Source organism: Haliotis asinina, chromosome 8 (genome assembly GCF_037392515.1).
Source record: "Haliotis asinina isolate JCU_RB_2024 chromosome 8, JCU_Hal_asi_v2, whole genome shotgun sequence".
NCBI classification, from domain to species: Eukaryota; Metazoa; Mollusca; class Gastropoda; order Lepetellida; family Haliotidae; genus Haliotis; species Haliotis asinina.
In genome coordinates, this window is record NC_090287.1 from 65996787 (window position 1) to 66010507 (window position 13721).

At 41.0% G+C, this 13721-nt stretch overlaps 3 protein-coding genes across 3 annotated transcripts in view; 2 read left to right on the forward strand and 1 right to left on the reverse strand.

Annotated features, from left to right (window-relative positions):
* LOC137293752 (ribosomal protein S6 kinase delta-1-like) overlaps positions 1-1564 on the forward strand; it is a 32768-nt gene extending 31204 nt beyond the window's left edge. Inside the window, exon 13 of the mRNA XM_067824464.1 lies at positions 24-1564. Within this exon, the coding sequence (XP_067680565.1) occupies positions 24-137 (114 nt within the window). The 3' untranslated portion in view covers positions 138-1564. The remainder of the gene's footprint in view (positions 1-23) is intronic.
* Positions 1565-2999: 1435 nt separating this feature from the next.
* LOC137294119 (large ribosomal subunit protein mL66-like) lies at positions 3000-10996 on the forward strand. Its single transcript, XM_067825079.1, has 5 exons — positions 3000-3135; positions 3436-3467; positions 6489-6593; positions 10312-10435; positions 10690-10996. The coding sequence occupies exons 1-5, from the start codon at positions 3021-3023 to the stop codon at positions 10794-10796; spliced, it is 483 nt and encodes a 160-aa protein (XP_067681180.1). The 5' UTR covers positions 3000-3020; the 3' UTR covers positions 10797-10996.
* A 121-nt stretch (positions 10997-11117) lies between these two features.
* Positions 11118-13716, reverse strand: LOC137293787 (radial spoke head protein 9 homolog). Its single transcript, XM_067824524.1, has 5 exons — positions 13369-13716; positions 12741-12906; positions 12479-12608; positions 11543-11689; positions 11118-11408 (listed from the first exon to the last, which is right to left on the reverse strand). The coding sequence occupies exons 1-5, from the start codon at positions 13593-13595 to the stop codon at positions 11248-11250; spliced, it is 831 nt and encodes a 276-aa protein (XP_067680625.1). The 5' UTR covers positions 13596-13716; the 3' UTR covers positions 11118-11247.
* Positions 13717-13721: the final 5 nt, after the last annotated feature.

Below are 13721 nucleotides of genomic sequence, written 5' to 3' on the forward strand. Positions count from 1 at the left end.
AGTGTTGTTTGGTTGTGTTACAGCTGCTGTGTTTTGACCCCCGGGAGCGGCTGGGGTCAGGGTTGGATGGAGCAGAGGCACTGAAGGCGCACCCTTTCTTCTCTTGCATAAACTGGAATGCCATAGAAAATGGCTGAATCCCCATCCACAAGATTCAAGATATGTGGATTTCATGAATTACAAAACAGATTTTATTAGTGCTGATTCATTCGTAAATTTTAGTGTGAAAGTACATTGACGCTGGATCTGACTGTGATGCTGAATGAATCCTTGATGACAGTCCCTGCTCATCACAGAACTTCAGTGGTATTCATGTGATGTCCCAGCGTTTGTGGCAAGGGGACATTGAACAACTCAGGGGATAGCAGGGGCAGACATTTCTTAGTACAAGAAACACTTCTTGGCATCAAGTACCTTTGAGCAGGACACCTTCTGGGAACATGCAGAGGATGAGCTGCACAATGAATTTAATAACTGTATGGGCATGAGGGATGATTAATTGTTCTCGTGGTTTGCTAGTAGGGTGATGGACTTTATGATACCGTGAGATATGTCGTCTGTATGGATGTGATGTGTGTACTGTGTGTCTGTGTGTATTATAACTGTGCAATATGATGATGTAAGGAGAGAGATGATGAGTGTGTTGATGAGTCCGAGTGCCATGAGGATCTCAGACACTGCAACAGCTGTCGACTTTCAGTCTGGCAACAGCAGAAACCTTTCTAACATGTAGTGGAGTATAATCAAAACATTTTTTTACCTAGGATAAGTGTGTCACAATTATTTCCTTATATGATGCATCTCCACAATGTTGAATGTGCCACACTGTAGTACAACTAGAGTTCCTTTATTAAGACCCACTGTACATTATGAAATATTGATAGCCTGAACTATAGGAAGGAAATATCACTGACTGCAGATACTGACTCATGCCTATATATGTTTGTAACTGAACTAGATGTGTACATATCAGGAGTGTGTTGTGCATTATTGCTGCAAGTATTGTTATAGGACACTTGTGACATTCCATGTGTGCAAGATGAGCTGTGATTTTACCATACTGAGAGTAGGATGACAGGTTCTGAAGTTTGAACCAAGGTCAGAAGGTTTGACCAAAGGCTTGGAAAATGATGCACTTGAGCATAACTTGGTTAAGACAAGAGGATTCTAGAAGTGTGTCACATCTGTTTTTTCCTACCAAGTAGTATTGATATTATTCTCCTAACAACAATCATTATTCCCCACCAACGAGCAGTTGATTATATGGTAGCTGCCATGTTTGGCTGGAAGGCCACTAAGAGCTGTGTAAGATCTTGTCATAACATGTTGTGTGTGTCATGTATGAACAGGCTTGCTACATGTGTGAGAAATATCACACTATGGTGGAACCCTTCCTGGGAACTGCCACTCCACCTCTGTTCCACCCCAAACCCCAGCCTGTTCCTCCTTGTTGTCTCCTGCGTGTAACACTGCCCAGGCAACAATGCAAGTGCTGATGCTACTTACCTATCTACCATGTTCAATACACAAAATCTGTGATGGTATTAATAAATATCTTCAACAATTGTTTGATTTTGTCTTTTGTCAATATCACCATAGTCAAAAGTCTCACATAAGAACTGGACTTGTTGATACTGTGATTATAAGTGTGGAACACCTGCACCTAACTCCTACTTGTATTATTCCTGTATACCTGGGAAAAGATTATTTCAAATTTCAGTATCTATGTAAAGTTAAAATCATCTGTGTATTTTAATGATTCATGAGTGTTTGAGAACATATGTCTTGAAATTAAAAATTCTGTAAAATATCCTGAACCTTTGATGGAGAAGTGCCCTTGTAGCACCCTGATGTGCACTCAGCCTGTTTCACTGTTGTTGAAGTTGCATCTCAGAAACTACATCACTAGTTGGGACGTATAGGGTCCTGTTTACAGTGCACAAATCATACTTCAAGTGAAGTTAGTCAAGGAGACTTACTGGACGGTTAGACTGACTGTGGAAGTATTGTTGTCCGATATCAGGCAATAGGTTGGCAACATTGTACACTGGTCATGCTCAGGATATCAGGCAATAGGTTGGCAACATTGTACACTGGTCATGCTCAGGATATCAGGCATGGAATACGCCTAGATTCAACTAGTGACGGAGTCACAATTTTATGTCTCATAGGCATTATTCTGGTTTTGCAATAAGTCGTCATCTTTGTACAGAAATACAATCATCATGCAGCCTCTAGAACTAAGTATGAAAACCTAATGCTGCCACTTTTGCAGATAAATTATATTATATGGCCTCTGATATTAATTATTTCTTTCAAAAACTTGAAATTTTCTCATTTCTTCAGTTATTTTCTTGTTACTTCTATTACTCATCATATAGACACAGATGATTTAAACAGACTGAATATTGTAGAAAACATTAACATAACAGAATAGTCAAAATTTAATGTTGTTAACTGTTTTTCTGGGATTTTTTTAACTCAGAAGTGTCTGATTGTTTTTGATAATGGCTAGATATACCTCCAAAGCAGGGATTATCTACAACAATCTATATATAGTCTCCCTGCTCCAAGAAACTTGGATGAGAAAGTAACAAGAATAAAAATGATGTAGCAAACGAGAAATTATTTGGAGGCTACAGTTTTTACAAGGAAACTTAAAGTAACACAAAGATAGATAAAACATCAAGAAACCAATCAAAGCAAAAAGAAGATACTAAACATTTCAAAAGAAACTTGAGGTAGCAAAGAAGCACACTGAGGAGCAAATGTAAATTTCAAGTTTGGAAAGAAAGGCTGAGTAATGATAATATACCTGTACTAGTAATGGAAGCAGCGGGAAGAAAGGATGGAAATATTCAGCCCGCAGAAAATTAATGTACAGCTTGAAATCCATATTGCACATTCACTTGACTGAAAACTTCGATTTGAACTTAAGGGTAGGTGTCTCCTAATGTAACGTTAAATGAATACCTGCAGTATTTACGTAGCAGTTATGTCCCTTTGAGTGGAGAGCAGCCATGCTTGGGGGAAGTGTTTTGACGTGTGTTTTACGGTCGAGTCGACAATCCATCGCACCGATGGCTGCCCTCTGTCGATTATTTACTACAACAACCCGCAACCAACTGAAAGAAAGTAATAATATGTTTCTGTTCATAGACTAAACGTAGACACTTGTGTTGTTCAGATTTTGATCAGTTCACTAGCACTTATTACACGTTGGGATAGGTTCTTCTCCAGTGTTTGAAAGTTTATGTCATATGACCCGAAACAATAAGGATAACCTGGCCCTTTAAACTAATACGTATCGAAATACTCACTGTACTCAACATACTGGACTTTCCATACCCAGATACCGCTTGTGGAGATGACATGTAACTTGAAAGGAAATATTTGTGTTCTTCCTTTGCTTGATCTCCTCTTCTTGTGTTGCAGTCAGGGAAACACGTACAGAGAATGCAACTGTGGTGAGTATTAACTGGTTGCGATGATTTCTGACCCAAATTTAATTACATCTTCCCAGTCCTTTTACTCAGCCTAGCTGGAGGTCACACGTTCACATATGATAGACCCCAGCAAACAAATGTGTGTTTGTGTTGGTTGACATGTGACCCATCCGACAGTGCTCCAAACTCGGCAACCAACAGCCAAAAGGTGATCCATACTCTAAAGATACACTGTTTTGACGATCAGCCTAACAGTACTCTTTATGTACAAGAAATATCAGTTTCATCTTTAACAATGTGTAATTAGCTCTGACCAAAGGCGACCTTGGAAATAGTCTAGATTAAAAACTAACCAAACCTTGCATACATCATGAATAGACATGTTGCTGTGTGTATGTTTGTATGTTACCAGTTTAAAACCCTCACCCAGATGCCTTATGTCAGCAGGAAAATTGGCAAATATTTCAAACTTCACCAGCCTAGTAGCTGTCCATCAAGTTAACCTGCATATAAACTTAAATTAGTGCCTCATGTTAAACGAAATAACCAGAAGGTGCCAAATTACATCATGTCACTACTGCAGAGTTGTTGTGTGGAATGTTTTGCTGAGTATGTCATTGTCTTCTTCAAAGAACTTGCCTACCAAACAAACTGTTGTTGACAGCTGGAATATTTGCTTAAAGGGGCACTGATGCAAAGCGAATAATGTTTCTCGCCAACGGCAGTGTTCACGATGGTCTTTCAAAGTAACAGGACATTGGGTCCTGTAAGTTTCAGATGTCTGTCTGACCCAATGAAAATTCACAGGACCCACAGAATAAAATTAAACAAACATTTCAGATTTAACATTTCTTGTAATTGGCATTGAAATTATTAACACTATATGATAACAAACATCAGATTTCTAAACAGCAGTCAAGTGTCACATGCCACAATTACCAACTTCATACAAAGACATTGTGAAATATTCAGTCAGACACTGGGGCTGGTGGGTTGGTGATTTCTATCTGACCACTGGCGAATCTACCAGATTTTCAGAGGGTCAGACGCTATTCGTGAACACTGCAACGGTCTACTAGTAATTCGAAACCAAGCTGCTAATTGGTCAGCACCTGCTCCCTCAACCGTGATGGACATAGGGACTGGGCTCCTGTCCACATTACCAGAAAAGAATTTCTTCACCATAAACAGTCAGGAGGCCAGATGCCCATCATATGCCATTATTTAAAAATATCTATGTTATTCCTTGTCTGATTGTAACAAAATATCCCAGCAGTGTAGTTTGTTTTCTGATGCCAGATTGGTATAGTGACTGATCCAATTTGATCCTATTTCTGTGTTTTTTACCTCGATATTTAATCGTGATGTCTACAGGCACGTAGCAAGCCATTTGTTTCATAAAAGTAAAAAAAAATTGCAAAGCTTTATATTGAGATAGTTTTGAGGGTTGGGCCAGCTATCATAGCAAAAATCATACATAAATTTTGGTAGCTATGGTAGCTATCTATGATAATAAACATGCACAGTTGATATATTTGAATTCATAAATTAAAAACAATGACTTTGCCATTGGTACAGAAATCTGAAAATTTTCTTACATACAAAAAAATAATTACATATACACCTATTTACCCAAGTACACAGCAAATGCCTCTATGTATTTCTTATGTAACAACGAAGTTCTGTTGGTATCCTCAAAACAGTTTCGGCTCGTAAGTGTTTTCAGGATGCATGCGACACAGAGATTACATTTTCCTCGCTGTAATTCGTGTTTGATGGTATAAACCTACATGTTGTCATCATTCACTTGATGGTCAGTTAATGAATTTATAACAGGTTTAATTAGTGGTGACACCACTCAGATTACTCAACAAAGGTTCCATTTGGCATTCCTCCTGTATGGAGTAAATACTCAACATTATCAGTTAAGGTCTGATGTGTAATATGTGCATGAAAGGGTTTATAAGCTGAGTTACAAAAACAAACATCGATCAAAGGATTAACCGATAACACACTGACTGATTAATTACTTTAATCTTCTACAGCAGATTAGTCAAAAGGCAGTGTGTGTAGATGTACTAATCTATACTGACTACACCATGTCATAAAGTGCGAGTGTAAAAACAACATCCTCCCTTTAAAGAATTAACCAGCACTGCATTGATTCATTGCTCATTATTGGTTAACTAAGTTACTTAGAATGGCGGACATCATACAATTAGTTTCCAGGTGTGCTATTTTGGGTGACCAATGAGAGGTTTATCAGGTTTTCAATAATGTGAAAGACCTGAAACGATGTGTTGCTTTTTTGCAAATTAGACTGTTGTAAGACACACAACATAGAGCAGGTTTTTTTCACCAGCTGCAGATGAATGGAATATCATTCTTTCATGTGGACATTGATGGATACATTCCTGAACGAGTTAATAGCCTGATATTGTTGCTATAACTTCTGTTTTAAATTCATTTTGCGTTTTGTTTTAATTTATTTGTTTTAGCATTCAGCAGATCCTATATGACAGAAAACACAGACTAGATCGCGCATAGGGCGTGTGTGAAATACGATCCACATTGACAGTCTATACAATGTTAGAAATTTACTATAAGTATAAGCAGACCATGTGTTCTTTTATTAATATTCAAAGTCATATAAAAATGACAATAAAGTAATTAGGGTTATGAGACAAAATATAAAGATGTACATTGTGTATACGTACTGCGCAGCAGAGGTCACAAACCAGTTACGAATTCTGGGATATCATCCGGGTACTCATGGGAGAAAAATAATTACAAAAAGGAAAACCAGTCCATGGAAATTGTTCTGCATCAGTGCCCCTTTAATGTAGTCTGGACAGTAATAATAAGATGCCTTCAAGGTAGTACTGGTTGCAAAATATGTGTTAAATGGACACAAGTAATTTAGATAATTCAACATTTGAAGCATGAATTTGAAACATCTTCTGAGTTTATTCTTATAAAAAATACACTCCAAGTTTTTACTGTGTTCAGTTCATGTTAATGACCTTTTTGTCTTTTTTCCAGATTGAAGGTGTCAAGGTTCCATCCAGTCGAAGTGATTATCTGTTGCCAGGCAATTCGGAGGTCAAGTGCCCCTTATGCAGGGTTCATGCTGACCTCAAGTACACGGTCAGTAGAATGTGTGGCTGAGTCTCTCCCATGTAGACACAGTTTTGATAATTTTTCCTTATCCTGACTCATGCTTAATTGCTTATCTCTTCTTCCCTGGCAAAGGTAGTGGAAAACCTGAAATCCCTTGAAGTTTCCTTCTAAAAGAAGCGGACGTAATGTACACTCACCCACGAGTACCCTCCCTTTACCCATGCACATGGTCAGCTGAACGGCCATGCTTGTCACTCTCTCCCTATCATCCAATGAGGGCAGCTGGAGGAACCTGGGGTGATTTATAAGGAGAGAGTGACAAGCGCCCCATACAGCAAGCTTTGCCAAGTCTTTGGGCTCACTCAGAGGATCTGGAGAAGTGTCTCGCAGTTCCCGAGTGGTTGTCTCAGTGGTGGACCGATGTCGGGAATCTCTCCAAGGAGGTCCCTTTGGATCTCCTGATGCCAGCTCTTACAGTTCAAACCGATGCATCCCTCAGGGGCTGGGGGGGTGTTCTGGGCAGTCTGTCTGCGTCCGAACACTAGGCTGAAGCCAAATCCAGTCTTCACATCAATATGACATGGGATTTTCTCCTCTGGTGCGACAAGTACGACTGTCAGGTGATTCCGGTTTATCTCCCAGGGCTGGAGAACATGTAAGCAGATCCCTCGCCGAATACTGGCCCCCATGAGTGGATGCTTGATATTCAGAGTTATCTCCCAGTTGTACGGATCATTCCAGGTGGATCTGTTTGCATCCGGCGTGTTCTGCTCTTGAACACTGGACCGACGCCTTCCTGTTGGATTGGTCAGGCAAGGTTCTGTGGGCGTTTCTGCCACTTCCCCTGATTCCCCAGGTCCTCTCCCAGCTGTCCACCCAGCCAGCTTGGCTGCTTGTGCTTCTGGCACCACTTTGGCCATCACAGAGCTGGTTTCTGGTAATTCTCAGCTTTCTGGCTCAGCCTTCTGTTCTACTACCTTTGCGACCGGACATTCTCACTCAGAACGGCGTGCCACACCCCAATCCATGGATTCATTGAGTGGCTTGGCCTCTGTCAGGTCTAGCCTTGAGGCGCACAGAATTCCTGCGGCAGTTGCAGACACAATTCTGGCTTCGAGGCGGGATTCAACAAACGTTCAGTATGAGGATAGGTGGTCCCGTTATGTGCACTGGTGTTCAGATAGGGGGATGGTAGATCCCTTTTCTGCAGATTTTGTCTGAGTATTGGAGTTTTTGCAAGTGCGTTTGAAGAAGGCTTGGCGGCTTTGATCATTTGTGGCTACTCCACCGCTATTTCCACCTTTCATACCCCTGTCGATGGTGCTCTTCTGGGGCAGCACCCTCTTGTGCAGCGCTTTTTAGCTGGCGTGGATTGGGTTCGACCTGCGGTCCGGCATACCAGCCCACCTGGGGATTTGTCAATCATGCTTGATTGGCTGTCCGATCCTACTCTCTCACATCTATCGGCTGTTTCCATTCAGCTGTTAACATGGAAGGACGTATTTCTGGTGGCGGTAACATCTGGGAGAAGGGTTGGTAATTTACATGCCATGTCTGCAGATCCGGCGCTGACTGTGTTTCACCTGGACCGTGTCAGTATTCACCTCCCAGATTCCTACCGTCTGAAGATCAATCACGCTTTCCATCGAAAGTGACAGTTCCTATCGAACTTCCTACTCTCACCCAGCCTTCTACATCGGGGACCTCTGCAACGAGCACTCACCTGTTGGATGTCCGTAAGACTCTCAAGATCTATATCAAACAAACACAAGGGATCCGTACGGGTACCCATCTGTTCTGCTGTTACGGTGGTTGGAAGGCTGGGTCGCTGGCTAGTTTTACGATCATCTGTGCTGCTTACCAGGCTAAAGGCAGGGTTGAAGGCTCACTCGGTCAGGGCAATCGCAGCTTCCAAAGCATTCACATCGGCACTGCCCATTGAAGAGATTTGCTCTGCTGCTATTTGGAGCAGGCCTAGCATGTTTATCAAGCATTGCCAGCTTGATATGCACTCATGTGAGTACTTTGGCCGTACTGTTCTCTCCAGTGGACAGTGTCCTGCCACCCTGACCGAGTGAGTCTTGGCTGTATTGTTCTCTTCAGTGGACAGTGTCCTGCCACCCTGACCGAGTGAATCTTGGCTCTACTGTTCTCTCCAGTGGACAGTGTCCTGCCAACCTGACCGAGTGAGTCTTGGCCATACTGTTCTCTCCAGTGGACAGTGTCCTGCCACCCTGACCGAGTGAATCTTGGCCATACTGTTCTCTCCAGTGGACAGTGTCCTGCCACCCTGACCGAGTGAGTCTTGGCTGCGTATATTGGCATATCTCCACTGTTGACGTATCCCACGACTGAGATCTCGATCGATTTGTTGTCTTCGGTTGGGTTTTCCCCCTTACTCTCTATAGAAATCACAATGTGGGCAGGGTTATGTTTGCACTTTTTACAGTGCTATTTATATCATGCTTAGCTCTGAGGTCGGTATCGGTGCGGTTGCTCCCTAGTGGTTCTCTCCCATAATGCCTCTCGCAGAAGCTCATCGGGAGTACACAGGTGAGAATTTTTTGCGTAAAGTTAATTTTCATAATTACTATCGCTGTCATTACGTACTGTACCAGAATTCCCTCCTCCCTGGCCTCCGGTCTTTGGAAGTCTGACTTTATGCATATATGTACCCCAAGGACGATCGCTTTGAAAAAGAGTTAGACAAACCTGTAGAGGTTTCCAGTCCTTGGGGTAGGGCCACCCACCTCCCCGCAACTCTGTTCACTGATTTATTCAGTGGAAGGAATGATGATACGGGCTTGGATGCTTACCTGGTTGCCTGCGCATACGTGGCAGAGTGGTGACTCCACGTGGTGAGGGGCCGTATAATGAACAAAAAAGACTTTTTTGTTTATTGTACAAGATGTAATCAAAACATTGATACAACTGTGACATGACATTTTCCGGCAGCAGAAAATGCAAATATGTACCCCAAGGACGATTCTCTTCAAAGAATTGGAAACCTCTACAGGTTTGTCAAAGTATTCCACTACCTTCGCCAGATAAGTTGAGATAAGCAATTAAGCATGAGTCAGGATAAGTATAAAATACCAATTCTATTCAGAAAATTACATTTTTTATGATCAGCTCATCATGATTGGTTGATTACCACATTATTGCTGCTGACATAGCAATCACTTGTAATCCAGAACTTCATGTTGTGGAAAGATTGGGTACCCATGAGGAAAAGTAATAAAGTAATGGAAGTACAGAAGAAAGTGGATTTAGTCTTCTAAGTCTCCTCTGTAGATTAGCCATCTTAGGTATGTTGAATATAGAGACTTGGTTCTTCAACTACCCCTACTACACCGAGATAATTGTTTAACATGTTCCGAAATTACAATGAAATTTTAATACCAAGTTTGATGAATTTCAAATATTTCTTTACAAATACTTCTTTGCCATTACAGACTTTCTCTTGAAAGCCTCTTTATTATCAAGCCAGCAAATACCCATCCAGTTATGTATCAGTAATTCCCCTACACGTCCAAACCTTGCTTCCATAAGAGATATGGTGAGATATCTCTATGGAGATCACTGTTGTATCAGTCTGAGAAGCTGCTTTGATGTTCACAGAAGATACTAACGACAGACAACAGGATAGTAATCGCCTGGAGTTTCACACTATTACGTATTAGCGTTGATTTATTTGATATTAACAAACTATTCATGTTAGTGGTTGTCTTTTCTGTTGTTTCAGGATGTGCTCATTCTCAGTCAGTTTCTTCGTCCCGATGGTTGCCTCCTTCCCAGGCGGGTAACGGGCGTGTGTAAGAGACAACAACGATCTCTGGAGAAGTTGATACATCAAGCTCAGAGGGCAGGTAGGTAATGTGTGGACACTGTAGCTACATGAGGAATGCTCAGCCTCACCAACTCCCTGCAGGGATGTTTCTGTGCCCAAACATTACAGAGTAGAAGTAACAGACAGACATAATGTTGGGGGTTGTGTGACATTCCAGACTTCTTGTCAGGTCAGAAATATCAGTAATTTGCAATGCGCTTCCATTCTCCATTTGTAAGCAAATACACAGTAATTAGTGTCTGGCAAAATTTTAACATGAATGGTTTGTTCCAGGCCTACTGCCAACATTCCGACCTGATCTGCCAAGTGGGAAAGAAAGAAATCACCTACGCTCACAGTTCAAATGGAAAAAATACAATGTATATTATGAGGAGGATTGATGATGATGTTTTAGGTCAAAACAAGTACATAATGTTGTGGTAGAAGACACAAAAGGTGACATCAGTTTGTTCTGAACCATGCAGCCTTTGTCCTATGCAGGATAGGGGCACTAGAAGATGATATATGTGCACGGTAGGGGCATGGGATGACTGTGTGTGTGTGTGTGTACAGAGCAGAAATAAATAAAAAATCAAGATGCCTTTTGTCTCTGTTTGATTTCGGTTTTGCTGGACCAGTGTGTTTCAGTGAGGCAACACCTGAGTCATGTGAAACAGCCAGCTTGGGCTACCATAAGTATTGAAAAGACAAAAACTACAATGCATAATGAATAATGTTTTATTATATTTTAACAAAGGGTGTTACTTGGATCTTCTTTATATATAGGATGTGACAAACGGAGTACACAATGATGTAGACATGGTGAGGCTATGTACAGATGATCAAGGTTGCCTACAACATGAATGGCAGGTCCAAGTTCTTCTCGCCAGTACCGAAGTACACCGAGCCAAATTTGCGCTGTCCTGGGACATGACAGAAGACATAGCCTTGCCACAGCAGGCTGCGGAGAGTAACAAGGCCGCTACCACGCTCAAACTGTAGACTCCAGGAGCCTAGAAACAAAACACCATTCCTTGTAGTCACAATTGCATATAAAATTAAAACTTTGGATAGGTACCTTAGCTCCAGCTGCAGGTCATGTTCTAGTTTAGAGTACTGGTGGTTGCATTATGGAAATGTGTCTCACCTCGCGGTATGTCCTCCTCCACAGAATCCATGAAATCAATGGCCTTGTCCAGACTAGCCCGCTGAAGGATGCTCTTCTCACTGATCAGCTGGGGTTCGCGGAAGTGGAAGTAGTTGCACAGCTTGGCAGCCTCAGACACAGACAAACCTGCACACAATGTTCAATTGCTTACCGAGGCTGAATGGTTCACTGGGGCTCCATAGCCAGAAGTACACTTACAACCAACCACAAGAAAGTGGTTTGTGGAGCATATATGTACCAAGAAAGATTTTAATCGCAACCTCCGCCACTTTTAATGAAATCAGAAATTTCAAGTACCTTTTAGAAATATCTACACTTATCTTGCTTTAGTAATGTCTCAGATTTTATGGATATGTCTTGGGCAGTTGGTAAAAGCACACAGATACTCCTGATGTGGCAAGTATAGGGCACATGATAAAATGAAGCAGTAGAATGGATAGTATAGTAACAGTTACAGTTACAAAACCTCATTTGAAAATTTGTTTTGTATTTTAACCTTAGCATGATGCTGTTGAAACAAGTTTTGCCTTAAAATACAAACTGAATTTGATGTTAGAACATGAATTATTTTATAGGGGAATATAACCTATTTTAGGCTATGCAATATAATGTAGAGCTTATGGTCCAATCTCCATTCAAGGTGAACATGTCACGTCACACTAAAGGCAGGAACTTATTTTAGATTTAACCTGACTGTAGAATGACAAAACAATTTCCAATGTGTTACCACTAAGCCTGAGTTATGTTGGACTAAGCATGTTCTTCCTACAAAAGTTAGGTTGCCTTCTTGATAATTATTAATGAGAGCCATGTGACAACATGTTGGAACAAACTGGCTCAAGTAATAATCTATTCTTATGTCTTTTATAGTGTAAAATGATTTGAAAAGATTCACATTTGCTTAAAGAAACATACCTTCAAAACTCCTGTTAGAAATCACTTGTCCAGTTGGAGTCTTAATGAAAGCAGCGCGTGGGACAATGCGAACATCTTCATCAATCTCAGTGATGACGGATGCCAGACGATCCTCCTCCTTAATTGTCAGCTAATAAAATAAAAACATCAATGTCACACTGGCTACTTTCACATCATCTTGTCAACTTCAAGTATATTTTCCCTCTAGATATTCTAGATATACCACAATTCTACAAATAGCACATATTTAAGTCCAACTCACAGTTTCTTCTTCCTCTGTGGCATCCTCGCCTTCTCCTACTTTCTTTGTTTCCACATGTTCATACTCATATGAAGGGTCACCAGTAAAGCGACCCTTGGCAAGCTTACTCTGATCTCGCATCATTTTTGTTGCTGGTGGAAGGAGGCCCCAGTGAATACAGTCCTTGCTACAAGATGAGAACAGCGGCCTAAGTTGTGATGCTGATTATACAATACACTCTGAAGTGTAATAAGAACATGAACATACACATGCATAACACAGCACTTCTGTTACAGATTCCTCATAATCAGCATATTCGAAAAATGGAAAGTATCTTTTCACATGATTGATTTAATACTCAAAAAGGCAGCATTTTCATAACATCTTATTTACTTCCCGAAGATCACAAATACAACCACAATATCACATTATTGACCTGTAGATTTGATTGAGACATTGGGACATTTTGTAGTGGAATCCAGTGTTTATTATTATTCTAGCAAAGAAAGGGTGGTTGGTACATTGGTCAGCGACTTGCACTGATCTTTCAAACATTCCTTAACTCGACTGGTAAAATGATGGTCGACATCCACGAAACAGTGACTTTGCAAAGGCATTAAGTATCGTGATTGATCCTTCCATTCCTTACCTGTAAAATGTTTTGCGACCAGCAAATTCATCTTTGTCGAATCCTTGAGCAACAAAGTAGTCTTCCTTTACTCCTACAATTTTCCCCCAGAAGTACACTTTGTGAAACTTATTTTCATTTTGTAAAATCACTAATGATGTCTGAAGGGCTGCTTTTTGTTCTGGACTAAGAACAACGCCACTGCTACCGACGTAGTCAATATTCAGGTGCAAACCCTCGGCATCCATGTCGTGTTATCGTGTAATGAGCGTCAACACAAATGTGGAGAAAGCAATCTTTGTCGGTGGGGTAATGGTTGTTTACAACGTTTCTATGTATGAGGAGCATGCGCACACGATAGCTTCCGTTGCTAA

What these genes read in the sequence shown, in the direction of transcription:
- LOC137294119 (XM_067825079.1), top strand. Translation starts at nt 3,021, where the DNA reads ATGCTTGGGGGAAGTGTTTTGACGTGTGTTTTACGGTCGAGTCGACAA. An exon ending in CCGCAACCAACTGAAAGAAA is followed by an intron (nt 3,136 to 3,435) that starts GTAATAATATGT and finishes CTTGTGTTGCAG; the next exon opens with TCAGGGAAACACGTACAGAG. An exon ending in ACATCAAGCTCAGAGGGCAG is followed by an intron (nt 10,436 to 10,689) that starts GTAGGTAATGTG and finishes GGTTTGTTCCAG; the next exon opens with GCCTACTGCCAACATTCCGA.
- LOC137293787 (XM_067824524.1), bottom strand. Translation starts at nt 13,595, where the DNA reads ATGGATGCCGAGGGTTTGCACCTGAATATTGACTACGTCGGTAGCAGT. An exon ending in GGTCGCAAAACATTTTACAG is followed by an intron (nt 12,907 to 13,368) that starts GTAAGGAATGGA and finishes CTCATCTTGTAG; the next exon opens with CAAGGACTGTATTCACTGGG. An exon ending in GGAGGAGGACATACCGCGAG is followed by an intron (nt 11,409 to 11,542) that starts GTGAGACACATT and finishes TTTTGTTTCTAG; the next exon opens with GCTCCTGGAGTCTACAGTTT.